The sequence below is a fragment of the Aquarana catesbeiana genome, linkage group LG08 (genome assembly GCF_042186555.1).
Source record: "Aquarana catesbeiana isolate 2022-GZ linkage group LG08, ASM4218655v1, whole genome shotgun sequence".
NCBI classification, from domain to species: domain Eukaryota; kingdom Metazoa; phylum Chordata; class Amphibia; order Anura; family Ranidae; genus Aquarana; species Aquarana catesbeiana.
In genome coordinates, this window is record NC_133331.1 from 157625850 (window position 1) to 157652753 (window position 26904).

At 41.7% G+C, this 26904-nt stretch overlaps 1 protein-coding gene across 2 annotated transcripts in view; it reads left to right on the top strand.

Moving 5' to 3' along the window:
- CUEDC2 (CUE domain containing 2) overlaps window positions 1-26904 on the top strand; it is a 63938-nt gene that overhangs the window by 12243 nt on the left and 24791 nt on the right. Inside the window, exons 2-6 of one of the 2 annotated variants that reach the window (XM_073596603.1) lie at window positions 7245-7330; window positions 11298-11441; window positions 17254-17315; window positions 22662-22774; window positions 23525-23692. In XM_073596603.1, coding sequence (XP_073452704.1) covers window positions 7257-7330; window positions 11298-11441; window positions 17254-17315; window positions 22662-22774; window positions 23525-23692 — 561 coding nt within the window. In that variant the 5' untranslated portion in view covers window positions 7245-7256. The remainder of the gene's footprint in view (window positions 1-7244; window positions 7331-11297; window positions 11442-17253; window positions 17316-22661; window positions 22775-23524; window positions 23693-26904) is intronic. The other variant, XM_073596604.1, reaches the window with a different exon arrangement.

Genomic DNA, 26904 nt, shown 5'->3' on the forward strand with positions numbered 1-26904 from the left:
TAGACCAGCTCCTATGATAAATGGCACACTGATCCAATGCCAGGAAATTGAATCCGTATGATGTAGGGCTGCAACTAACAATTATTTCCATAATCAATTAGTTGGCCGATTATTATTTCGATTAATCGGTGAATAACCTTTAAAAAAAGTGTGGTGTATAATTTAGTTAATATGTAAAGTTTTAAAAAAGGCAGTTTATTATTAAATATCTCTATGCAGTGGTAAATATAAATAACCAACTATATGGTTAGGGAGCAAAATCTCTAATCCACTCTGAGAATAACAGACAGAATAGATATACTGTATATACTATTAGAGGAGAGATAGTATATACAGTATATATCCTCTAACAGTATATTAAAGGGTGAATCTGGTAAATATCATCAGACTCCTAAATCAATTTTTTTTTTTTATTTAAAAAACAAACAAACAGTATCTTCCTTCAAAAATTGAAAAATGTCATTTTAAGAACGTTCGTTCAATTTTCTAATTGTTAGTGGGGTAAAATCAACGTTTATTTTCAACCACAGTGATGGGAAAATTTGGAAATAATAGAAAACTTCTTGGTCAAAGGAATTTTCAGACAGTGTATGTGGTTTTCGTTCAGAAGTTACATTCATTTTAAAAACAAGTGAAAATTTCATGAAATGAAAAATTCTTTCATTCAGCGAATGTACAAAGATTTTTTGTATGAATATTCTCGTCTGAAAATTGATCCATGTGGCCAGCATAAGGCTCGGTACACACCTATGCAATTTGCTTTTGATCTGTTTCTGCAGTGCTTTTTGCTGTGCGTTTTGATTTTTTGCTCACATGATTTTGCATTTTTTTTGGACAATTTGTTGTTGGGCAGATTAAAAAACACAAATTGCTGCAAAAACACAGTAGCGATTATTTGCTCTTTTTGTATTATAAAGGGCTAATTTTAGTTTTTTTAACCCTGTTATGTTACTGGCCGATTAATCGATTATGAAAATAGTCATCGATTTAATTTAATAATCGATTAGTTATCGATTAGTTGTTTCAGCCCTAGTGTGATGTGTATCATAGAAGGCGGGACTTTGTTGACCGCGGCCCCTGGGCAATTCAAATCCAAGCTCCATGCAACAGTGGGAGATTCCTGCTGTGTAATTTTGGCACTAATGAGGCTGCCTTGATGGGCACTAATGAGGCCGCCTTGATGGGCACCGGTAGGCTGCACTGATGAAGCTGCATTGATAGGCACTGGTTAGGCTGCATTGATGGCAGGGTGGATTTGATTTAAATCACTAGTAAAAAGGCTTGGTTTAAATCAACTCGATTTAAAGTGGTGTTCCGGCCGAAATTAAACTTTTTAAATAAAAATACCCCTATAATACACAAGCTTAATGTATTCTAGTAAAGTTAGTCTGTAAACTAAGGTCTGTTTTGTTAGTTTATAGCAGTAGTTTGTTAATTTATAAACTTATAGCAGGCCGTGGCCATCTTAAAGCGGTTGTATACCTGCTGTCTTTTTTTTTTTTCCTACACCTGCAAGGGAAAAGGCATAATGAGCTAGTATACACCGCATACTAGCTCATTATGAGATACTTACCTTAGAACGAGGCGCCGGCATCTCACCTGGTCCACGCCGAGGGAGCTGACATCTCCCCTTGGCGTGTCTTCCGGGTATCGCGGCTCCGGCGCTGTGAGTGGCCGGAGCCGCGATGTCGTCACTCCCGTGCATGCGCGCGGGAGACTTCTGCCCGGCAAGCTCCGGAGTTTGCCAGGCTGTCAGCCGAGAATCCCCTGTGCGCATGCGCCGCTGCAGTCAGCGGCTCATTGCGAGGGGAATATCTCCTAAACCTTACAGGTTTAGGAGATATTTTTTTTACCTACAGGTAAGCCTTATTATAGGCTTACCTGTAGGTAAAAGTTAAAAATAAAGGTATACAACCGCTTTAAGTATGGGCATCTGAAGCCAGACTGTATTTCTTCCTGGATCTCATCCTTGCAGATCTCGCACATGCTCAGTTCAGCACAAGCAGTGTAACAGGTTTCAGGTCAGGTTTCCATAGCAATGGCAGTTTCAGAGGAAGTTGCCACCCCTACCCAGAAGGCATTGCAAACAGGAAATGATCCGATGGGCCGCGGCCAGGGAGGAGGAAGTGAAAAATGAATACAGCAGATATACAGTAGGTGCTGAGAAAAAAATATCCAATTTGTTTACAGTGCACAGTTTAGTGAGGGATGCTGAAGAGTTGTAAAAGTGGGTGGAACTCCACTTTAAATCATAATTTTTAAAGAGCAACTGTCATCTCTGTCCCGCAGCGGCGCCTCCTCTGACCCGCTGCTGACTCACCGACAGTCCCATTCATTTTAATGGGACGGCTGGTGATGAGGCAGTGACACAACAAGGTAAGGGATGTGGCGGCAGCAGGCAAGTGGATGGCCGCTAATGGGCGCTGCCATGATGGATCTGAAATGACAGGTGCTCTTTAAATGTAAGGACTCATTCTTGCTGGTAGTTACAATCTTTAACCATTGCAAACAAAATGATTACCTATTTAGAATAAGCTGTCGGGTTAGTAAAACAGCGATATCGGAACCGATTTTAGGTTAATGGGTTAAGCACACATAGTTGAACTACTGAAAAAATGTTATGTATTAAAACCATTACATTATATTACATATTTTTGTATTTGCCTAGGCTGCATTCACACCTGAGCGTATCGTTCTCATGCGTCGTGTTTTTTTTTTTTTTTTTTTTTGCAGCTTTTCTACAAGCTTTTTCAAAGCGTTTTTGAAGTGTATTACAAGCGTTTTCACAGCTTCAGGTATTTTTGTTTAGCCAATTTAAGCACTAGGGGGAGGAGAGGGAGAGGAAATTAGGGGTGGTGAGATGCTATTTGAGTGTTTTTTTATGGGTGTTTTCCAACTTTTTTACGAGTGTTTTTCTGCTCAAGTCAGGCGTTTCTATTGAAGTCTATGGGGCCAAAAATGCTTGTAATCTGCCCAAAAAGAATCTCGTACTTTTTTGAGCTTCAGACGTTTTGCTTCAATGCTCATATGTGAACAGGTGCTATTGAAATTAATGTGATTTTGCTTGTTGGGCATTTTGGAATGTTTAAGATGAGCATTTTATGAGCTTAAAACGATCAGGTGTGAATGCAGCCTTAAACATCGATGTTTACCAACTGAAGTGCATAAACAAAATATCTTTGAAAAAACAAACAAAAGAACCTAAACTGAACATATCAGCTGGGTGCACATAAAAAAAAAAATTCGAACATGGTCCTTTCATCACAGTACGTCTTCTCATGATGTTTCATTCAGGCCACCAAGCCTTGCATCTCTTTGTTGCATTGCTTGCATTTTGCACGCATACCTGCTCTACCCATAGGTAGAGGAACTTCAATAAAATATTACCAAATGGGTCTCTTTTACAGCCTGCTGCCATTTTGCTCCTCAAGGGAGCAATAGAGCACTTCAAGCTATGTACTCAAAGATCACAAGGTTTATGATTCGGGGTGGAAATTGGGGTCCCCCAGGGTTCTGTCCTGAGACCAATCCTATTTAATTTATTCATAAATGACCTAGAGGATGAGATAAACAGCTCAATCTCTGTGTTTGCGGACAATACTAAGCTAAGCAGGGCAATAACTTCTCTGCAGGATGTGGAAATCTTGCAAGAAGATCTGAACAAATTAATGGGGTGAGCAACTACATGAGGTTTAATGTAGAAAAATGTAAAATAATGCATTTGGGTGGCAAAAATGTGAATGCAATCTATTCACTGAGGGGAGAACCTCTGGGGAAATCTAGGATGGAAAAGGACCTGGGGGGGTCCTAGTAGATGACAGGCTCAGCAATGGCACGCAATGCCAAGCTGCTGCAAGCAAAGCAAACTGAATATTGCATGCATTAAAAAGGGTATTAACTCCATAGATAAAACAATAATTCTCCCTATCTACAAGACTCTGGTCCAGCCGCACCTGGAGTATGCTGTCCAGTTCTGGCCACCAGTCCTCAGGAAGGATGTGCTGGAACTGGAGAGAGTCCAGAGAAGGGCAACAAAACTAATAAAGGGACTGGAGGACATTAGTTATGAGGAAGGGTTATGAGTACTGAACTTATTCTCTCTGGAGAAGAGACGCTTGAGAGGGGATATGATTTCAATGTACAAATACCATACTGGTGACCCCAAAATCTTCAATAGAAAACTATCTTTAGGAGATTTTTACTCCAAAAGCATTTTATTAAAATAAATTTGATAAAAATCAAAGCAATCTGATTATTTTTTAAATCATTGATTTCTATCCACCCTGATTGATGGGCGGCACTGGTAGGCTGCACTGATGGGCACATATAAGGCTGCACTGATGTTTTTTTAATGAAAACCATGGGCAGTAATCGTGATGCATTGTGGAATCGTATTGTTGACTGGATAATCATAATCCAATCGAGTTGTGAGACCAGTGAGAATGCGCACCTCAAGTAAGTATAAATAAAAAACAGTAGGGGCTTGCTGAGGAGTGGATTGTGAGCCTGAAGTTGGGCTTTAAGCGACTATTATGACTTCTTTGTTACTAAGCTGTATGTTTTTCTTTTAGCGTTTCTTTAATTTATTGAATTGCATACCAGTCAGCTTAATAGTGGCGCTAGACAGAATTGTAGAGTTCCACAAGACCATGACTGAGCAGAGTGGGAATTCAATGATTCTGTCAAATGGAACTTTGATCTTTCTACTGTTTCACAGATCTGACTGGTGTTAAACCTGACCTGCTTACAACTGCCGGAAATTTTTCCTTATTACCGACATGGTTTTAAGGTTCTTAAGAGGTGGGGAAAAAATTGAATGTGACATTAAAACTATAAATCTTCTTCACTTTTTTTTTCTATGACAACCCAAAGAAATAATTAGATGAATATAGTAATTGCACTGCTGCAAATAATGTTTTGTTTTTTCCTTGAACCAGCATTCATTGAACTACCAAGTAGGTGCATGATACATCACAGTGAACTATGAATAGAAGTGCTGTGGTGACACCCCCTTAGGCCCATGACACTCTGCATTCACAGTATGTTTTATCTACTGGTTTAAAGTAACACAGTAATTGCATGCTGAAAAAAAATATAATCTGATTTTTAGCTAATAATCACCAACATAATTCAGTAAAACTGCTTCCAAATGGCTTTTAATAAAGGTTGTGTGATTGCTGCAGGATTCAGTTCTGTGGGATGGGGCAGAAACAGAATAGATGCTTGGCGGCTTCCGTCAACTTTGTGTATTACAGGAGCTCTGTAGCTCCATGGCAACCTGGGAAGCATCTTATTGTTGTAGGCAGAGTTATAAGTGTGGCTGACATACAGTATACTCCCTAAGTACAGAATCACTTTCCATCTACAGTATGGTGAATGAATGCCATCACAGGCTGGCAAGGCATCCGATTTGCCAAGCAATGAGCAGACAGCTTAGTTGTTGATGGACTGGGAATATACACACTGTGGTGGCAATACTGCAGAGGCTTTAAGAGCCTGCAGATTATTACCACCTGAGAAGAAGACTCCCAAGTGCCTGGCAGAATAAATGGGTAATTTGTATAACAGTAGAATTAGAAGCAAAATTTCAGGAATATACTTGTTTGAACTTATGTTGGCTTGGATTGATGGAAATATCCATTTCTCCATCACCTTTTCAGGACGGCACACCTGAGAGATGAGGGCTCCTCCCTACAGGAAACACAATCAATTGACAACTTGTTATAAGTTCCCACCCTTCACCTTGTTCCTCCCTTCGGCGAAACGTTTGTTATGTTTGTGACCAGATGACCGGGGAGGGTCAGATGGTTCCATGTTGAGGCAGGTTTAGGAAAGCTGGGGAGGGTTGAACTAACCTGCAGGCTTATCCTCTCACAGGTCGCCTTAAAGGCTGCACCAGTACTTTGGCTGGAGGGTCAGATAGTTCCCTGGGGAGGGCTGAAATAACCTGCAGGCTTGTCCTCCCATAGGTCGCCTTAAAGCAGGGGTCAACAAGACCAGACTCAGATCTACCAGTCATCGGTCCGCAATCTACTAGTTGCTGACCCCCACTATAAACTGACCATGGCAAGCACTGGAACAGATCCGTGCTTCTGTGGTCAGTTTGTGTCCTTTAGGCTTAGTGTACAGAGATGCAGAATACCGTCCCTATATCTCCCATAATCAGTTTACTTTCTTCCTTTTCCTGACGACGTTCTCTGTGTGACGAAATCCATTGAGCAGAGCCTAGCCTGTGACACCATTACGCCCACTGGCTGGATCACAACGGGGTATTACATGCTTTGGTCTCTCATACACACTGTGAGCAACTTTCTTAGAATAACCATTAATAGTCTAAAGCAAAATTACACAATTTGGCTCGTCTTTGTTCTTTTTCCATGTTGGCTTTGAGTCTGCTTCTGGCTGTTCATGATGGTGCTGAAGGATTTTTGCTGACCATGAATGTGACGTTTACTATTTTTTTATGCTGCAGATCTCTTCTAAAATAGAGGTCAAATATTTACACTATATTATCAAAAGTATTTGGAAGGCCTCACGTGAACACTGGGGCCTTAGGCATTGTTTCCCAAACTGAATTGCAGAGACACTGATTTGTCCATCTGTGTAAAAATTAGCGTATAGAAAAAAGGCACTGTGTTTAACACTTCAGGACCTGGTTTTGCAACGCCCTTTTGGGGTTGGGTCAAGGGTTAGGTTTACAGGTTGGAATCAAGTACAAGTCTAGTATTATTTTTTAGGGGTTAAAACTGGATTGAGTGATTTACATAGTATAATATATATTTTAGGTGTGCTTGTTTTTTTTCTGGAGGTAGATTTGTGCCATAATATCATATACAGTACATAGTGTATGTGTCGTGTTGACAATGTGTAAGAAATGTACTCCTGTTCACTATTTTGTTGTAAATTCATGAGATGATATTCCTTTGGCAAAAAAACTAACCCAACCTTGCCATTCTTCACAAGCTGAGGATTGTGTCCTCTTTATGAATGTCATTGCTAATTTATATTGTGCTTATGTAATTCAGTTTGTAAGTTCCTATGCCTGCTCCTTTATTTCTGCTGCATTCCCCATTTCTTAGCATAAAAAGTTGCTTTATTTAGAGCCTGACGGTTTCTAAGGAGAAAGTTCTAGTGTGAAGAGCTATATTTGTTGCTTATCTGCTGTAAGTCTTTGTAATAACATTAGCAGGTTGGAAAAAACAGTATGGACTTCATTTTTCAAGTCTTGTCCTATTTGTTTCTAGGAATAATTGGGCATGTCGCTGGAAAAGATTATTCGAGCTACCCTATCAAGCTTTATACAGTCCCATATCCCAGATGCTGATCTCAGGTATGTTCAGTCTGATTGACATCTTTTTGATGTAAATGCTTACTTTTTCATCAAACCAATATATACTGTAGGAGATGTATGTATGCTGGTATTTTGGAGGAAAATGCTAGTTCTCTGGTTTTATTGCTTTCAGTGTCACTGGTCAAGAGCAAGTATGCTAATCGAAGGTTCAGACTTTACTCTGCTGCAGATTTGTTCCAAATCATTGACCCAAAATGTGTTAAAGGCACAGCCATCCAATTAGGATTTTTTAGAGGAAGATCAGTTATGTCAGCTACTGTGTTCCTCTCATCAAAACAAGAGCTTGCTTACACAGGCGCTTTGTTATTCAAGATGGCTTTTGGTAATAAAAGATAACTGGTATTTCTATCATAAATACAAGCTGCACTTTGAACACTGGGGAGCATTGGAGAAGAGCGGACATGAGGTTTGCAGTTAAAATGATAAATCCCATTAATTTCCACACATAATTTCAGTTATCTCTGGCTTCTATTAATCTGAATGAAGTTCAAAAACTCCCTTTTTCTAGTACATCGTGGGACACGGAGCCAGCTATAACTCATAACTACCTGGGTTATAGGCCACCTACAGGTGACTGGACGCTGGCAAAGGAGACAGGAAGTCCTCCCTTTATAACCCCTCCCATACAGGAAGTACCTCAGTTTTTTTACCAGTGTCAGAAGGTGATGGGCACTGATGTGCCTCTGCCATGTACTCAGATGATTCCAGATTGGGTTCAAGAGTTTGTTATTGGCTGGATCTGTTCCTTTGGCTTTTGCTCTTAAAAGGATGTTACCTGGACCCCGCTGTGATGGAGGAAGTCTGGACATGGGCAAAGCCTGTAATGCGATCATGCGGTACTGCACCCTGCTCCTGTGCTGTAATAACTGATCAAGGTGTTTCCGGCAGAGTGCTATACAGGTCTAGGGCTGTAGACCCCAAAAAGGGGTATTGGGTCCCTGAAGGTCCTAAGAGGCATTGCCTGAGGTGATTTTTGAAGACTGGATCCTGATCATATTATGAACGGATCCTGCTGTAAGATTGGTGAGTGCCCATGTAGTCTACTGGTACACATTTATTAGGAGTGCACTTTTTTTTTTTTTTTTTTTTTTTTTTTTTTTAATGTGAGGTTCATGGCTGCCAAAGTAAAGCAGCATGGTGGTGGCCATAGTTTTGGTTTGAACACTGATCAAATAATTATTACTATTATTATTTAGGATTTATATAGTGTCAGGAGGTTTCACAGCGCCTTACAACATGAGGCCACATAGTACAGTTACAATACAATTCAATAAAGGAGGAATAATGGCGTGGCAGCAGCAGGAAACGTGGTTTAACAAATGGCAGCAACAGTGCAGGATATGCAGGAAATACGACCACAACTCTCCAGCATACAAGCCAGTGGCAGGAGGATCATAAATGGAGGCATTCCCCTTTCCTTTGGGACGTGAGAGGAAGTAGTGAGGTTTCCTCTTCTGTGGACATCTTAGTACAAAGGATTGGTCATCCACTTGAGCAAGCTTCTGTGGGGTGAGGTGGTAAAATGTGGGAACATTTGCTTTCTTTTTGGTTAAAGGAGGAATGGGTGGACAATGAGGAAGGAGCAGATGAGGCGGCACCTAGGGTTTGCTCAGGCCCAAAAGGTTTAGTGAATCCACTTTCCAAAATGGTCCGCGCTATTTGAATTTGCCACTTCCTGGGTCTGCATTTCTGAAAATTCCACCCTTGGATGCATGGCAACTGCCATAAAGTTCCTAGTCGTTCCTTCTTACATCGTCATCTAGAGGGAGTGATGTGGGCTAACCCTGACCAGATGTTTCTTCCCCTAAAGAGGTTTGCTCAGCTTATATCCTATGGAGGAAATTATTCATGAAGACGTGGGTGACATTTAGTCTTTTTTTTTTTTTTTTTTTAAGGTTCCACCTGATTTAACATTTGGAAATACAGCTGATGTATCCTTGGCCATGCAGCCGGCATTATCAGCCATTAGTGTCTCCCAAAGTCTTATGGGTAGAATGAAGCAGCTAATGAAATTTGGACGACGCTGACAGGCTGACCTGGGTAAAGGTTTAGCAGATTCCCTCTGGCTTTCTGTCTTACTGTGGATGCTTAAAGGATTCCATTAGAGCTGCACGATTCTGACTAACATGAGAATCATGATTTTTTTTTTTTGCTTAGAATAAAGATCATGATTCTCTCACAATTCTTACGGCGTAACATCTTTCACATTATCCAAAAATTTGGGGCTAACTTTACTGCTTAGTTTTTTATTTTATTTCTTAAAGTGTATTTTTTCCAAAAAAATTGTGTTTGAAAGACCGCTGACATAAAATATTGCAACAACCTCCATTTTTTTTTCTCTAGGGTCTCTAGACCCTAAAAGTATAATGTTTGGGGTTCTAAGTAATTTTCTAGGAAAAAATACTCATTTTAACTTGTAAGCAACAAGTGTCAGAAAAAGGTTTAAAGCGGTTGTATACTTATTTTTTAAACTTTTACCTACAGGTAAGCCTATAATAAGGCTTACCTGTAGGTAAAAAAAATATCTCCTAAACCTGTACGGTTTAGGAGATATTCCCCTCGCAATGAGCCGCTGACTGCCGTGGCGCATGCGCACAGGGGATTCTCGGCTGAAAGCCCGGCAGACGCCGGATCTTGCCGGAAAGAAGTCCCGCGCGCGTGCGCGGGAGTGACGACATCGAGGCTCCGGCCACTCACAGCAGCGGAGCCACGATACCCGAAAGACACGCTGAGGGGAAATGTCAGCTCCCTCGGCGTGGACCGGGTGAGATGCCGGCGCCTCGTTCTAAGGCAAGTATCTCATAATGAGTTAGTATGCGATGCATACTAGCTCATTATGCCTTTTCCCTTACAGGTGTAGGCAAAAAAAGAAGACAGCGGGTTTACTACCACTTTAATCTTTTAAAGAGATTGTAAACCTCTCTGTGGAAGTTGTACCTATAGGTAAGCCTGGAATAAGGCTTACCTCTAGGTACTGTAAATATCTCCTAAACGTGCGCTGTTTAGGAGATATTTACTGTGTTTTGTGCAGATGTCATCGGCGCATGCACTGTGAAGACACGGTGTGTGATGCATACTAGCACATTATGCTTTTACTTTGCAGAGGCAAAGGAAAGAAGTAAAACCCATCGCTCTTTACTTCCTCTTTAAGTGGTTAAACTGCACTCATCTGCAAACCGAAGTTCATCCCTTTTGATCTAAATTCTAAAAGAACCAAACGCTACGTTATTTATAGTTATCTCTGCCTAAGCGATGTTGTGACACTTGGCAGGCTGCCTGGTGTGTTTTATTTAAAGCTGTCGGCTTGAACTCTCTACCCTGAATCAAGGAAATGCTGTTTTAAGATCGGTAGGGGGTTTGAATCCAGATCGTGATTTTTTTCTTTTTTTAACGGTTAATCGTGCAGCTCTAGATTCTGTTCAGCAATTTTTGCACTTAGGACTGTGCCCGTCCACTATCGTACAATTTTTTGACTGAAATGCTGGATGCTAAGTCTCCCTTGCTATGGAGGAGGCACCCTGTGCGGGTGAGAGAACGTTTGCGAGCATTTGCAGAACCATGGCAATGGCTCTTACCTGACATATGGGTCCCTTGTACAACTGCTCATTGTTGCAAGTTGAATTTCCCTCTACATTTTCAGGCTTTTAAGTGTTTTTATGGATCCACAAAAAAAAGCTGCAGGCTCTCGATCACCTTTTTTTTCCCTCCTCACCAGAGGTTCTTTCGGTTGAAGTGAAAGATGGTCGTTTGTAGTCTTGTCCCCTGCCCACCCATTAAATTCCTGTCTCAAAAGCTTCTGATTGAAGTGGCCATATTCAAAAGCACAAACGCATATCACATTTTTGAAAGAGAAAAAGGCAGCCTGGAAATGTTTATTCAGCAGATGGTTCTCGGGATCAGCTTTTGTTTCTGTGCAGGATTAATCACTTTTTTCTCATCTCCACAGTTCCATGGATGAAGTCGTCTTCTCATATGTAACTGGGTTGTTAGAAGAGCTGGGATCACAAGCGTCCACAGAAGAGGATTTTGAGATGGAAACATTTATAGAAATGTTGGAGGGCTACATTCCTGGTTTTGCAGAAATTGGGAGGTATGTATACAAAGCAGTACTTTATACGTTTCTTACACTGTATCTTAAGAGGAAGAAAGAACATTTTGGGTACGGTAGGGAAGGGTTAAAGACTGTCAGGTTTCATTGTTGTATCCCTCCCCAGTGTGGGTATGCCTCCCCAATGTGGGTATGTGTCCTGGAGACCTCTAGAAGGGAATAGGGAAATCTTGTATTAGGGACATTTGTTACAGTGACAGTTGTCTTAAGAGGGGCTTTACCTTATTTCAGAGAGATTTCTGCTTACATCTTGTGTTTACGGGACAAAGTAAATTCTCCACAATGGGACACAGATGGCACTAAAATCCTGAGAGGGCTTTTAATCCTCCCAGCTCTATCCAAAAATATAAGAGTCTCTAATCATATAAATAATGTCTCATATTCCCATTGCACACGTTCCTGGTATAAGCTCTAAAGGTTTAGATGCTGCAGCAACAACCAGCTGGATACTGGTTCAAGTCACAATGTAGATATTTGCCAGCGCACCAAGGATCAGCACAAGGTGGCGTCCAAACGGTTTAGTTTTATTGCATGATCACAATACAAAAAGGTGCAACGTTTCGGAGTCGCACAGGACCCCTTCGTCGGGCATGTGATAAACATGAAATAACAGTGGAGAGAATTTAAATAACCATCGACCAATCAGAAAATAAAGAAAAACCAAATCTGCCCCCCTCCCCGAGAGGTATGACGTCACAAATCCCGCCAAAAAAGACTCAAAAAAAAAATTAGCATAATAAAAGATTAGCATAATTAAAACAGATACAACAAACATATGTAAATTAGGGGTTAACATAAGAAACCACTAACATTACCTATATTTTGTCATATGAAATTTGGTATTGTGGATCCTGAGTCATTTTAGGGACGGGCCCGTTGCTAGGGAACATAACTATTGATTGCATGATCTAGATGTCAATTGGAGCTAGTGCAGGGAAGCATTAGATTTATTAAAACGGTAATCACCAGTTGCGCATGCGCGATACGGCGCCGGTAACCCGGCAACAGGAATGCTGTAGTGCCGGGGCCGTCAATGCCATGGAACCACATGATGTCAGTGCCAGATCGGCGCCAGTGTGGGGGTAATTGTTTAGATTACAGGCGTCATCGCTGGCCACGCGTGCGTGATGGGTGGGCAGTGACCAGGCAACAGGGGCCGCTGCATTGCCGGGGCCGCTGATGTCCTAGAAACGGATGACGCCGGCTGGCCCCGCCCATTGAGGCAGACTACATCCAATCGAGGGAGGTGGGGAGTAGGAGTAGATGTAGGCAGTGTGAGTGATGTGAGAAGAGAAGAATAGGAAGTGGAAAAAACAAAAGAAAGAGAAGAACGAAGGGAAGAGAGGGGGAGATTGGGACCAAGGAGTTTGGAGAACAAATAAGATGGTTGAAAATAGATGAGAAAGAGAAAGATGTAGATGACCGAAGAGAAGAGAAAAAAAAAGTAGAAGGGGAAAACAAAAGTGATGAAAATAAAATAGAAATGAAAGTAATTATGAAAATAAATGAATAAATAGAAATAGAAAAATAAGAAAGAAAAGAATAAATAAAGGTTACAATAAACAAATAAATACATAAAATAATAATAATGCTACAAATAAAATTAATAATGGAAATAAATATAAATTTAAATAAAAATGAAAATAATAGAAATAAAAAAAAAAGAAAGAAAAATAAATAAAAATAATAAAAGAGAAGGAAAGAAAGAGAAAAGAAAAAGGGGGAAGAGAAAGTGGGAATGGGGGGGGGGGAGGAAGGAAGGCTCCAGAACCTGGTTGCAGTTGCGAAAGGTTTAGCTACCTGCGTTCGAAAATTTAATCTGAAGGTTCATTATATGCAGGGAAAGATACCTGTGAGAAAAATCTCAACGGTTCCAAAATAGTCCCATATTGCATTATCATGAGGCCATCACCCAGACAGGTGAGTCAATATACAAGAAAGGAGAAGGGGGATGAGCAAAGGAAAGAAACTCCAAGGTCAAAGGAAATTAGTTTGATCATCATTCAAGTCAAGGACATAGGTCAGCTATCTCTCATTCAAAAAACATGTCAATGATAGGTTGGCATTAAGTCCTATAAGATCCAAAAGGCTTCACGTTGTAGCAGTTAATGGTATGGTCACCTCCTCTAATGGGTTGTTGGACATGTTCATTGACCCCTTAGTTTGTGTGTTTTGATGTATATGTTTGACAAAATGCACTGCCACTGGTTTGTTAAGATCAACCTGCCTGTCCTCTTCTGTTTTTTTCGAGTCTAATATCACTTATGTGTTTTTGAAACCTCCTTTTAAAAGTGACAGTTTTTTTGCCGACATAAGTGTGCATGGGCATTTGAGGATTGCAATTGTGGCATTTGTAGCAGCCAATCTTCTGTGAAATTCTCGGTATAGCCTTAGCGTATTTGTGTCTAGGGTCAGCTTGTACGAGAACATCACAAAGTGTTTTGTTCTGTCTATGTGCAATTACGGGCCCCGTTTTGCGTTCATATGCCAATGTGTTGTTTGCTTGTAGAATATGTAGATTATTCCTAATGGCTTGTCTGATATGGTCAGATTCACGCTTGAATGTATGGATGAACAGCGGTCGATCCAAAGGCCCAGAGGACTTAGTGCGGGTGGTCCCAATCTTGGTTAGTGCCTGGTCAGGGACTTCTACAGGGTATCCTCTTTCCCGAAACTTCTCGTACATCTTATTAAGTTGCTGTAGTTTGTCATCTTCATCAGAACAAATACGTGCTACTCTCATAAACTGAGATATTGGCAGACTATTGAGAAAATGTTTGGGATGTGTACTTTGATAGTGCAAGAGTGTATTCCTGTCAGTGGGTTTCGTGAAGAGAGATATAGCCAGAGAGCCCTGAGAGTTAGTGATCATTACATCTAAGAAAAAAATGCTGCATGGTGAGATTTCGGGCATGAACACAACCCCTGTAAAGATACTGTTCAAAAAATCAGCATCCTCATCAGTTCAAATAAGGAAAATGTCATCGATGTACCTAAACCAACATTTAATATGGTTGGTAAAGGCATCAGATAGATAAATGTAACGTTCCTCAAATAGGCCTACAAAGAGATTGGCAAAAGATGGGGCCGCTGAACTCCCCATGGCTGTACCCTGGATCTGTGCATACTTGGTGCCCTCGAATGAAAAATAGTTTTTTTGTAAGCACAAAATTGAGACATTCGATGAGAAACTCTTTGGGTATGGGTGTTGATTCCATGTCAGTCGAAAAATGTCTGACGGCCTCTAGTCCAGCATCGCTGGGTATGCATGCGTACAGGGATCCTATGTCCATGGTTGCAAGTTTCCATCCTTCACCAAAGTCTGTGAATGCACTAAGTTTCTCTAGGAAGTCATTTGTATCCCTAATGTAGGCTGGTAACTTTTTTTACCAAAGGTTGTAGGAGATGGTCAAGTAGCTGAGCCAGAGGTTGGGTGATTGACCAGACGCAATAGGTCTAAATTTCAGAGGGTTCATTCCTTTGTGGATTTTTGGTAGGCCGTAAATGACTGGACAGCAGGGGTGTTCATTGTATAAAAACTTGGCGGTATTGTCAGATAACCAGCTATTGAGTTTCCCAAGGTTAATCAGGGAGTTTAATTCATTTCTAATACTGGGTACGGGATTCTGTTGGAGTACAACATAACTTGTTGCATCTGCCAGCATGGAAGTCATACCTTCCCTGTAGTCAACGTAGTCCATGACCACTATGACCCCACCTTTATCGGCGGGTTTAATGATGATACTTTTGTCTTCTTTAAGTGTCCTAAGTGCAATAAACTAATCAGGGCTCAGGTGTCAGGTCACCTTGAGGCTAGGTGACAGATGCGCACCGTTGAAATCAGGAGTGCACCGCAACGTAGTGGACCCTACGGCTGACTGCTGCAGATGGGAGTCAGGGTGGTAAGGAAGGCAGGGCCGCTGGAACACCAACATGGATCCCACCGGGGTTAGAGCGTAAGATTCCTTTGGGCGCGGAGTCTAAGAGCCAGCAGGTGTTCACCAGAGCCTCCAGTGGTGAGGATGGACTGGGCTGCAACTGGCTACAGGTCGCGACCCCCAGGGTCCCCCACCTCACGCCCACAGTAGGCAACAGATAGGGATAGTAAGGGACAAGCCAAGGTCGGGGCCACAAGCAGACAAGGACAACGGAGTTCATGCCAAAGGTTCAGGGTCACAGGCAAACAGGGATAGTCGGGGACACGCCAAAGGTCAGGGTCACGAGCAGACAGGAATAGTTGAGAACACGCCAAGGTCAGTAACAGAAACAAACATAGAACACACGGCAAACAGGCAACAGGAAGCCAAGCACACAAAGGTTGATCAGCAGGGCTGGTCTGCAGTGCAGAGGTTAATATAGAGTTCTCTGATAGGCGCTGGGGTGGAGCCATGCTAGAGGAGAGATTATAAAAGCAGTCAGGTGATAGTCAGCTGGTCTGTAGAGATGAACACATGGAGACAGGTAAGCTGACAGACAAACTCTATTGCATAACCATGACATCAGGTTAGTGTATGTCTTATTGGAAACATTTTTAAAACGTACATCATGTTTTGTTTTCCCCTTCTACTTTTTTTTTTTTTTTTTTTCTCTTCGGTCATCTACATCTTTTTCTCTTTCTCATCTATTTTTAACCATCTTATTTGTTCTTGGTCCCGATCTTCCCCTTTCTTCCCTTCATTCTTCTCTCTCTTTCTTTTGTTTTTTCCACTTCCTGTTCTTCTCTTCTCGCATCACTCACGCTGCCCACATCTACTCCTCCTCCCCACCTCCCAGCGTCATCCGTTTCTATGACATCGGCGGTCCCGGCAATGCAGCGTCCCCTGTTGCCTGGTCACCGCCCGCGCATCACGCACGCGCAGCCAGCGATGACTACTGTAGTCTAAACAATTACCCCCACACGGGCGCCAATCTGGCGTCGACATCATGCTGTTCCATGGCATCGGCAGCCCGCGGCACTACAAGGTCCCTGTTGCCAGGTTACCGCCGCCGCGGTAAACTAATGCTTCCCTGCACTAGCGCCGATTGACATCTAGATCGTGCGATCAATAGTTATTTTCCCTAGCAACGGGCCTGCCCCTAACATGACTCAGGAGCCACAATACCAAATTTCATATGACAAAATACAGGGTAATGTCAGTGCTTTCTTATGTTAACCCCTAATTTACATATGTTTGTTGGATCTGTTTTAATTATGCTAATGTTTTATTATGCTAATTTTGTTTGAGTCTTTTTTGGCGGGATTTGTGACGTCATACCTCTCTGGGGGGAGGAGCTTTGGTTTTTCTTTATCTCTGATCGATGGTTATTTAAGTTCTCCCCTTTGTTATTTCACATTTATCACATGCCTGACGAAGGGGTCCTGCGTGACTCTGAAACCTTGCACCTTTTTGTGTTGTGATCATGCAATAAAACTAAACTGTTTGGACGCCACCTTGTGCTAATCCTTGGTGTGCTGGCAAATATCTACGTTCTAATCATATAAACACTCGGTGCTAGGGAGCTGCTTTTGGAGCCTTCCCAGAAGAGCTGAAGTTATTATAGTTGCAAAGGGTGGGCCAACTCAATAGTGAACCCTACACACTATGACTGGGATGCCATTAAAGTTCATGTGCGTGTAAAGGCAGGTGTCTGTATGTGTATGTTAGTAACTCAAAGTATTTAGGTCAAAACATCAATATGACAGGGATGTAGAATTATCAGAAGCAGAGGTTTAGCAATGACACATCATATATTTTATCTCATTACCTCTCTGTAAACTGGCAATCATGTAATGATATATTGCTACCTTTTTCAGCGATAAAGTTTATGAAATGATGTTTGAACTGTCTGGGCGGCTAAGTGAAGCACGTAATAAAGGTACGTGGGAATGTTGTTGTTGTTTTTTCTTGTTGTTTTTTTTTTTTTTCTCTATCTGCAAAATGGTTTATTGAATTGAGATACAGTGTGTGTGTGTGTGTGTGTGTGTATATATATATATATATATATATATATATATATATTTATAAAATTTTAGGTACTGCAACCATTTTTATACAGTTCCCCCCCCCCCCCCCCCCCATATTTTCAGGGGCTCAAATGTAATTGAACAAATGAATATAATCATAAATGTTCATTTTTAATATTTTGTTGAGAATCCTTTACTGGCAATGACTGCCTGAGGTCTGGAACCCATGGACATTGCCAAAGACTGGGTTTTCTCCTTTCTGATGCCTTGCCAGGCTCTAACTGCAGCTGTCTTTTTTTAGTTTTTTTTTTGTGAGTCTTTCTGCCCTTAGTTTTGCCTTCAGCAAGTGAAATGCATGCTCGATTGGGTTGAGATCAGGTGATTGACTCAGCCATTGCAGAATATTCCACTTCTTTTCCTTCACAAGCTCCTGGGTTGCTTTTGCAGTGTGTTTTGGATCATTGTCCATCTGTACTGTGAAGCGCCGTCCAATCATCTTTGCTGCATTTGGCTGAATCTGGGCTGACAGTGTATCTCTAAACACTGCAGAGATAAACCGGCTGCTTCTGTCATATAATGAATAAACACCAATGACCCAGTACCACTGGAAGCCATGCATGCCCATGCCATCATACTGCCTCCACCATGTTTTACAGATGACGTTGTGTGCTTTGGATCATGAGCTGTTCCAAGCCTTCACACTTTTTTCTTCCCATCATTCTGATACAGATTAATCTTAGTTCCATCCGTCCAAAGAATGCTTTTCCAGAACTAGTCTTGCTTTTTTTTAGATGTTTTTTGGCAAAGTCTAATCTGGCTTTTCTATTCTAAAGGCTTATGAAAGGTTTGCACCTTGTGGTGAACCCTCTGTATTTGCTCTCGTGAAGTCTTCCCTTGAAGACTTCACGAGACAATGATACGCCCACCTCCTGGAGAGTGTCCTTCACTTGTCTGGTTGTTGTGAATGCGTTTTTCTTCACCATAGAGAGGATCCTGCGATCATCTGCCACTGTTGTCTTCCTTGGATGTCCAGGCCTTTTTATGTTGCTGAGCCCAGCAGTGCAATCTTCTTTCCTCAGAATGTACCAAACTGTTGATTTGGCCACTCCTAATGTTGCTGCTATCAATCTGATGGATTTGTTTAATTTTTGAAGCCTTACAATGGCCTGTTTCACTTGCATGGACAGCTCCTTTGAACGCATGATGTAGGTTCACAGCAATAGATTCCAAATGCAATTACCACACTTAGGATCAACTCTCAACTCCAGACCTTTTACCTGCTTAACCGCTTCCGGACCAGCCGCCGCAGTTATACTGCGGCAGGTTGGCTCCCCTGCGTAAGCTGTCATAGCTGTACGTCGGCTCTTTAAGACGCCTCCAGCGGCGCACGCCTGAAGTGTGTCCCCAGAGCCGATGCGAGTGCCCGGCAGGCGCGATGACCACCAGGCACCCGCGATTGCTTGTTACAGAACAAGAATGTGTGTGTGTGTGTAAACACACAAATCCCGGTTCTCTCAGTGGAGAGGAGTCAGATCGTGTGCATTCATAATAAGTATGAACACCAATCTCTCTTCCCCTAGTCAGTCCCATCCCCCCCAACAGAGAACACTGTTAACCCCTTGATCGCCCCTAGTGTTAACCCCTTCCCTGCCAGTGTCATTTATACAGTAATCAGTGCATTTTTATAGCACTGATCACTATATAAATGTCACTGGTCCCAAAAATGTGTCAAGTGTCCGCTTTGTCCGCAGCAATATTGCAGTCCCGATTAAAAATCGCTGATCTGCGGGAGGCGAGGAAGACGGGAGAGCTACGAAAATGCTAAACTCATGTTGTTTCCTGATTTTTCCGTGGAGACACAGAGGCTCCGACGCACATTCGATCAGGTTAAAGCCCAACTCCGTGCCAGAGGTCTGAAGTATAACATGATGTTCCCGGCTCGGCTACGAGTAGTGGATGGTGAGACAACCAAGTTCTTTACCTCCCCAGATGAGGCTTCTCATTGGCTTGACACTCTGCCTCGAGACCATTAACAGGAATGCCAGAGGTTGGTGTTGCTCCTCTTTTTCTACTTGTCTCAATCCCTTTATCCTGTTGTGGTGATTTGGTGCCCCCCCCCCAAAAAAAATCTCCCTATGATTTGGCACCCTTTGCCCCCTGTTTGCCCTCGCCGTGGGGGGCTTATTCACAACTTCTTGGTGGCCCTTGTTACACACTGAGTGGCGGGTTGATTGGCAACGGCCCGTGCACTCTGGACTCATTGACCTGTCAAGTCCCCCCGTGCCTGTGACTAGTTACAAAGGATATTTGGCTCTTGGAGTAGGATGTGCTCCTTCCAGATACCATCCACAATTTTGCCTGGAACTACTATATATAAAGCTACTGGCAGACTTTTGCTAAATGCGGGTGACTAACGAATGGGCTTTATTATCTTTTCGGGTGGAACATCGGGGGACTGACGAGGGAATTGCGGTGACGGGCTTCTGAGACGGGGATGAAGGGGGCATCTATACTGATGGCATGGGGTTTCTCCCCTCTTCCCTTCCTGATGGGCTCCTGTGGTCGAGATAATTGGCCTGCCTGTTCGGGGCTGGTCGGGTTGGGGCAGGGTTGGTTGCAGGTCGGGGTTAGCTGTTGTACAGGAAGTTAAGGGATATATGTCTGTATGATATGATGTTATGGAGGAGTAGCCCCCGGTTCTAAGTATTGTTCCTCTTTCATAATATAGTAACTAAGATGGTGCCCTTAGTGGGAAACTAAGAGAAAATTGTTGTTCATTATGTGGTATTTAACTTTATCCAAGTTGTGATCCATTCTACTATTATACTATTCCCTACTATTGGGCATATGTGATAATCTTGAGGGCCCCCCAGAGGAAAAAGTTGTTTGTATTCTACACTGCACTATATGCTAGGAAGGCGATCCTCCTTCATTGGAACCAATCTCAGCCCCCCACCAGACAACTCTGGCTTTCTCTTATCAATGCAGCACTCCCTCTATACAAACTAACATATCTATGATGGAACTGCCTGAAGAAATTTGATAAAATTTGGCCGAACTGGGTCAAGGCGAGACACTTGACCCTTGATTAGACGTCAGTTGACCCCTGTATGTCTACCCTTTTAGACCCGGAGGTGAACCTGTTCTTGGCCCCCTGCCCCCTGATGTAACTCGGGTCTGATCTTTAGATAGTTACGATATGAAACATAATGTGAGCCCGGACCGTTCCCCCCCCCCCCCCAATGGCTTCCTCATTTGGTATTCATATACTGTATTTAAAGACCAATGAGCTAAGTGGATGCTACATTATTGTTTTATCACTGTCGCTGTAAATTATCTGGATATATATTTTACAACCGATTCATGACTAATATCTGTCTTAAGTTGTTATAATTTGGTGTATTTTCTGTTTGTTTAATCAATATAAATAAACTTTATGTTAAAAAAAAAAATCGCTGATCGCCGCCATTACTAGTAAAAAAAATAATAATAATAAAAATGCCATAAATCTATCCCTATTTTGTAGACGCTATAACTTTTGCGCAAACCAATCAATATACTCTTATTGCAATATTTTTTTTTTTTTTTTTTTTTTACCAAAAATGTAGACGAATACATATCGGCCTAAACTGAGGGAAAAAATAAAATATATAATATTTTTATTTACTTTTTTTTAATTTGGGATATTTATTATAGCAAAAAAGTAAAAGATATTGTGTGTTTGTTTTTTTGTTTTTTTTCCCCAAAATTGGCGCTCTTTTGTTTATTGCGCAAAAAATAAAAACCGCAGAGGTGATCAAATACCACCAAAAGGTATTTTTTATGCGGAAAAAAGTACGACAATTTTGTTTGGATAAAGCATCGCACGATCGCGCAATTGTCAGTTAAAGCGACGCAGTGCCCTATTGCAAAAAATGGCCTGGTCATTGAGTGGTTAATTGATGAAGAAATAAGGAAGGAGTAGCTTTTGATTAAATTGTCCAAGTACTTTTGGTCCCTTGAAAAAAGGGGGGGGGGGTGGCTATTCTTAAAAGCTGTAACTCCTAAACCCTTCCTCAAATTAAACCTGTGAGTGTGTACTTTCAGCCCATATCCATTATATAACTATAGTGTGAATATGTTTTGGTAAATACCTGGAAAACTAAATCCAAATCTATATGGACCTAACTGTGTGTAATATGTATGTGTGTATATATATGTATGTGTTTTTTATAATATAATTTTTTTTTTCGGGTTGCAGATTTTAAAATGTAATCATATACTGAGATATATTCATCAGGTTATGTGCAGTGCAGCAATGTGGTGCTGAATTAGCAAGCTTAGTATGCAGTGGAGAACAAAATGACTATTTATAGGGTTAGATCACTTTTACATTTTTTTTTTTTTTCCCAAAAGCATCCCTATGCATGTCTTTAATACATTAAAATGCTGTGCTCTGTTCCCTCTCTCCACTCTCTCTCTCGCAGCTTAATATTCTACAATAGTGGAAGAGAGCAGACTGCACCTGCAAGGGTAGGGAACAAAGCCAGGAGTGTTTGTTCATGAGTTTCTAGGGCTGAGCATCCAACGCTGAGTACATCCACTAATTTTAGTGTATTAAAGTGGTTGCAAACCCTTTTGTCTTTTATCTATAGGTAAGCGTAGAATAAGGCTTACCTATAGGTAGTGGAAATATCTCCTAAACGTGTGCAGTTCAGGAGATGTTTCACTTGTAGTGGGCCGTTGTCATCATTGGCGCATGAGCTGTGAAGAAACGGACCACCGTGCCGTTTCTTCCCCCGGCGTTACCTGCACAGGCTTCGTTTGCAGGTAAGTGTCATATAATGGGCTAGTATGCAATGCTTTTAATTTGCAGGCCTTGCGGGGAGCAAAAGAGGAAGTAAAACCCATCGGGGTTTACTTCCTCTTTAAAGACACTGTAATGCAAAGGGGTATTTTTGGGAAAAGTATTTGAAATGTGATCAACTAATCCTTTAAAGAGGAACTCTGGGAAGCCAGCTAAATGCATAGTTGAAATACATATACTGTGTAAGTGAACTGTTTTTTCACTGCCAAAGGATTTAGATATTTTTTTTTTTCAGCCAGGATCAGGACTCTACTATATTTTGGTTCAGGTCTACAGCTTCCTTGGTCCCCTGCCTCACTGGTAAGAGTCCAGTAGCAGTAAGGGAAATCGGAGGTTGGTTTGAAGTTTGATGGCAGTTCCAGGCCTAGTGTATTTTATGTGGCAATAACAGTTGTTTATAATTTATTTTCAGAAAATTATTGTCCTAAACCATCATCGGATCCTTCAGATTTGGTTCCAGAATCTGATGGCAGTGAGCCCACTCAAAATAAATTACAAGTGCAACTGGAAGGAGCGGAGGCCCAGGTACTCTCAACAAAGTATAATTTATAAATCAGACTTTTTGCTGCGTTAATAGATACTCACAAGGCAAGTAAGTGCTTTGCTGACCACCGGTGTTTTGTTGATTCACTGCATTCAAAGTTAGGGGGACATTTGGAAGGATAACCGCCTGTTTTGACAGGCTTTTATTTGCATCATACAGGTTTTGCATTCTAACAATCGATTTTTGAATGAATGTACTTTGCCAATCAAAAACCACATTCACTGTTAGAAATGAGCTTATTTTAGAAAAATATTGGTATCCTGCTCCTTCTAGTGTTCTCGTCATTGCGGTACAAAATTAAGTTTGATTTGACCTCATTAACAAATTGAGAATATTCTCAAGATGAGAATTTTCGACAAAATTCTAATAGTGTATGGCCAGCTTTAAATCGAAAGTGAGAGTGGGAGTATCTTTCTTGAGTACAAGACTGTAGACTGTATTTGTAACTCAATGTCTCCACTGCTGTACAGTGCCAAGTGGAAGAAACCACTAAGCCCTAATAGAATAAAAGACAGAGCTCTACATGGAGATCTGTTCCCTCCAGAGTGCATGCATTATACCAGAAGAATAGTTTTTATATAAATCCAATATGGTGGGCATGCCCCATTGTCCCAATTAGTAACAAGTGAAATGTTAGCTTGGCTAATAAAATGGTTCCCTCTGTTGATTTTAATTGACAAATGTCCATAGAAACTGAAACAAATAGTTTTCCACTTTTATATGTTCTACAGGAAAAAAGTGAATTGAAGAAAAATGTTGATGTATTGCTAGAAATGTTCCCATGCTGCAGTTTGCACCAAGCTGAGAAAGTTCTCTCTATGGCTAAAGGAAATCTTGAAGATGCAGTTCAGATTATAGTTGACAGCGAGGGGCAGTTTGACAATGCCTCTGAGCAACAGGTTAGTCCCACCAACTGTGACAGACTACTACGCCTGTTTTTGATCTGTAGTAACAAGTCTAATTACTATTATACAGCATTTATATTGTGCCAACAGTTTGTGCAGTCATTTGGAAAATAAAGAGAGGGAGTGTAGTTACAAAACGGTTTAAGGGGGTTAGGCAGCTTATACATTATGCAATTTTCTTTCCTTCAATCATTCAATCATGGGTTGATGAAAGGAAAATTGCTTGACTCCCCAATCAACACAGTCAGTGTTGATGGAGGAAACTCCCGCTGCACTACTGTATTCTAACAGCGGGATGCTTCCCAGCCATCAGAATTCAATTATGTTTTTTTGCTATCACAAGGGATGAACAGCATCCCTTGTGATAGCTTGGGCAGCAACAGGTACTCTTTATTGAGAGATCCCTCCACTGTCCTCCTAGGCAGCTGATTAAGCACAGATCGGTTTGATCAGCTGCCTTTTCTGGCCAGGTAGACGATAAAATAGAAGTGATGAAATCCGTGTCACATTTGGCTTTGTTCGTCACAGAGGAGAGGGAGGAACACATTTGCGCATGCAGTCGCTTACAGCAGTCCTGGAATTGAGTGGATGGGGGGGGGGGAGCACAGTATGGGAAGATCGTTACCTGAAAAATTGTATACACTTCTCATCCAGGATGTTTATATATGTACACTGGATGGAAAGCGGTTAAAGAAAACGCTTCAGTGCCATGACAATGTCATAATAATGTTATAACTTCTTTACAGATAAGATGTGATTTAAAGACTAACTCCACCTTTTACACCATATTATACCTGTAATTAGAGTAACATGGTCAACCCCCCCCCACCTTCTAAAAACCCCCTTTTCCTTTGATAGCGTGCAAAGGGTTCTTCCCTGCAGCTGATGTCACATTTGAATCGTGGCTGCAGTGCTTTAAAGTCTCATATGCAAAAAATATAATGAATGCACTTTGTTTTTGGTGCAAAATTATTGCATGTAAATATTTGTCTTTTTTTTTTTTTTTTCTAAAAGCTGGACTAAGCCTTTAAATTATATCAAACAGCTGCACTGAAATGTTTTTTTTTTTCTCCTTTGCACATGCGTTTTACACAAACCGTTCTATTCATTAAACCATAAGGATCATTATTTGGTGCAGTAATGACCAATGAGAGCTGAAGATATTGATGATTATAAAAAATAGCTATGTATTACAGGTAAGTAAATTCTCATGGATATGCTACAGTATTTTCTTTCTCATTCTGTTAAGGCACACAGAAAGTCTTAAACCTTCAGGTTATACTGCTACCTACCGAAGCATTGGATACTTGTCAGCCCAGGGTATAACTCCCACTACAAGCACACCTCAATTTTTTGAGTAACCATATATCAGTGTTTTGAACAACATTTCTTTAGTTCTATTGACCTGTGTTTTTGTTTTTCTCTTACATTTTTTAATTAAAGCGTAGCTCCGCCGTTTTTTTTTTTTTTTTTTTTTTTTAAAGTCAGCAGCTACAAATTCCCTAGCTGCTGACTTTTAAAATAAGGACACTTACCTGTCCAGGGCGCCCGCGATGTCGGCATCCCAAGCCGATCTGTCCCTTGCCTTCGGTAAGGGAATCTTTCCTGGTTCCCTACTGCGCTGTGCGTTCCCACTGGTCCCTGCTGTCTTCTGGGACCTGTGTGTCTCCCAGAAGACAGCAGGGGGATGGAGAAGGCGCCGGAAGTGGCGTAGATACCTGTGGGTGGCTCGGGTATCTGTGTCCGGATGTGGGAGCAAAATACCTGTAATAGACAGGTATCTGCTCCCCCCTGAAAGGTGCCAAATGTGACACCGGAGGGGGGGAGGAATCTGAAAAGCAGAAGTTCTATTTTTGGGTGGAACTCCACTTTTAAAATTCTTCTCTACATTTCTGATGTAGGTTTCCCCTCCAGTTGCCAGCTTTCTGGCATGGTTGTCCTTAACCTGGCTTTTGAACTGTACGGCATCTGGAGCCTGCTGCACTGAATGCGGAGAAGGTAGGCTGGAAGTGACTTTTCAGCATTGGTTTCCGCATGGGTCGCTTTCCAGACTTTGTTCTGGTTAAGCTAGCTGCCAGGCACTTTTCAGATCCAGAGCCATTGGGCTTGCCAAGTCTCTGAAGACTTGTTTAGTGAATTGTCCAGTCAGGCCAAGCACCCGGAGCTCCACCAGGCACCATTATTCCACATTTCCCACCAGCTTTGCTGTGGATAGAGGTTAATTTTTTAAAAGCTGTTGTCAACAACTGAGTGGACTGTTGCATGTGCATTCTTTCTCCCGCCATATAGCATCAAAGAAGCTTCTCCTCACTACTGCTCTTGTTGCAAAGAGCCTTATGAAACTTCAGTTTTTGATATGTTCCTGCTGCCTTCCTAAAATTACTTTTCTCACCTACTACCAGCTACAGTATCTCTTTCATGAGTATTTGAGACCCTGCTTCTTACCCCAAGCCTGTACCTTAACCGCTTTGTGACCTCAACATGTCTGATTCTTAACACAGGGAGGAGGGAGACCGTCTCTCTGTACCAGGTGCTCCCAGCTCACTTTCTATTGCTGGTTGGGGGCTGCTTGCAGCATACCTTCTGATGGTGCTGACATCTGCAGCCTAGAGTCATGTTATCTTCTATTGGAATCTTGGTATCTTCAGAACCCTCCTTGGCTCTGTCACGAGTAGTGACAGTGCACTCTCGGCTATGGTTTTACTAAGGTCATTCAGGACTTTTATGACCCTAATTACCCTAAGTTATTTGTGGAGGAGGCCATAAGTGTGCTTTGCACACTTTCCGATGGATTCTTCTCTGATGTGCCCACAACCTTAGCAGGTTCAGAACCATTGGCCGCAGGGATGCAGTGTGATTCTCTCAAGTCCTTCTCGGATTAGCTTACCTCTACTGCTATTACTCGCAAGTTAATTGTGACCGTTTCAACCCTTATTAATGTAGTATGCAGTGCAGTTTCCAGCCTTGGCTTGTATTAGGCCCCTAAGGCAATACAATCTTTCCCTTTTGCACCCGCTTTTCCAACTGTTTCTATACGAAGATTGAAAACACACTGATATGTTGTCTTGCTCTCTGCAAGTGCTTGCTGGGCCTACATTTTGTGTAGAAACAATTTGTTTTCCTTGTGGATCCAGCAATATCTCGCCTAAACAAGGAGACTATTTTTCTGGTGGATGAGACACGTGCTCTGAAGGATTCATCCGATA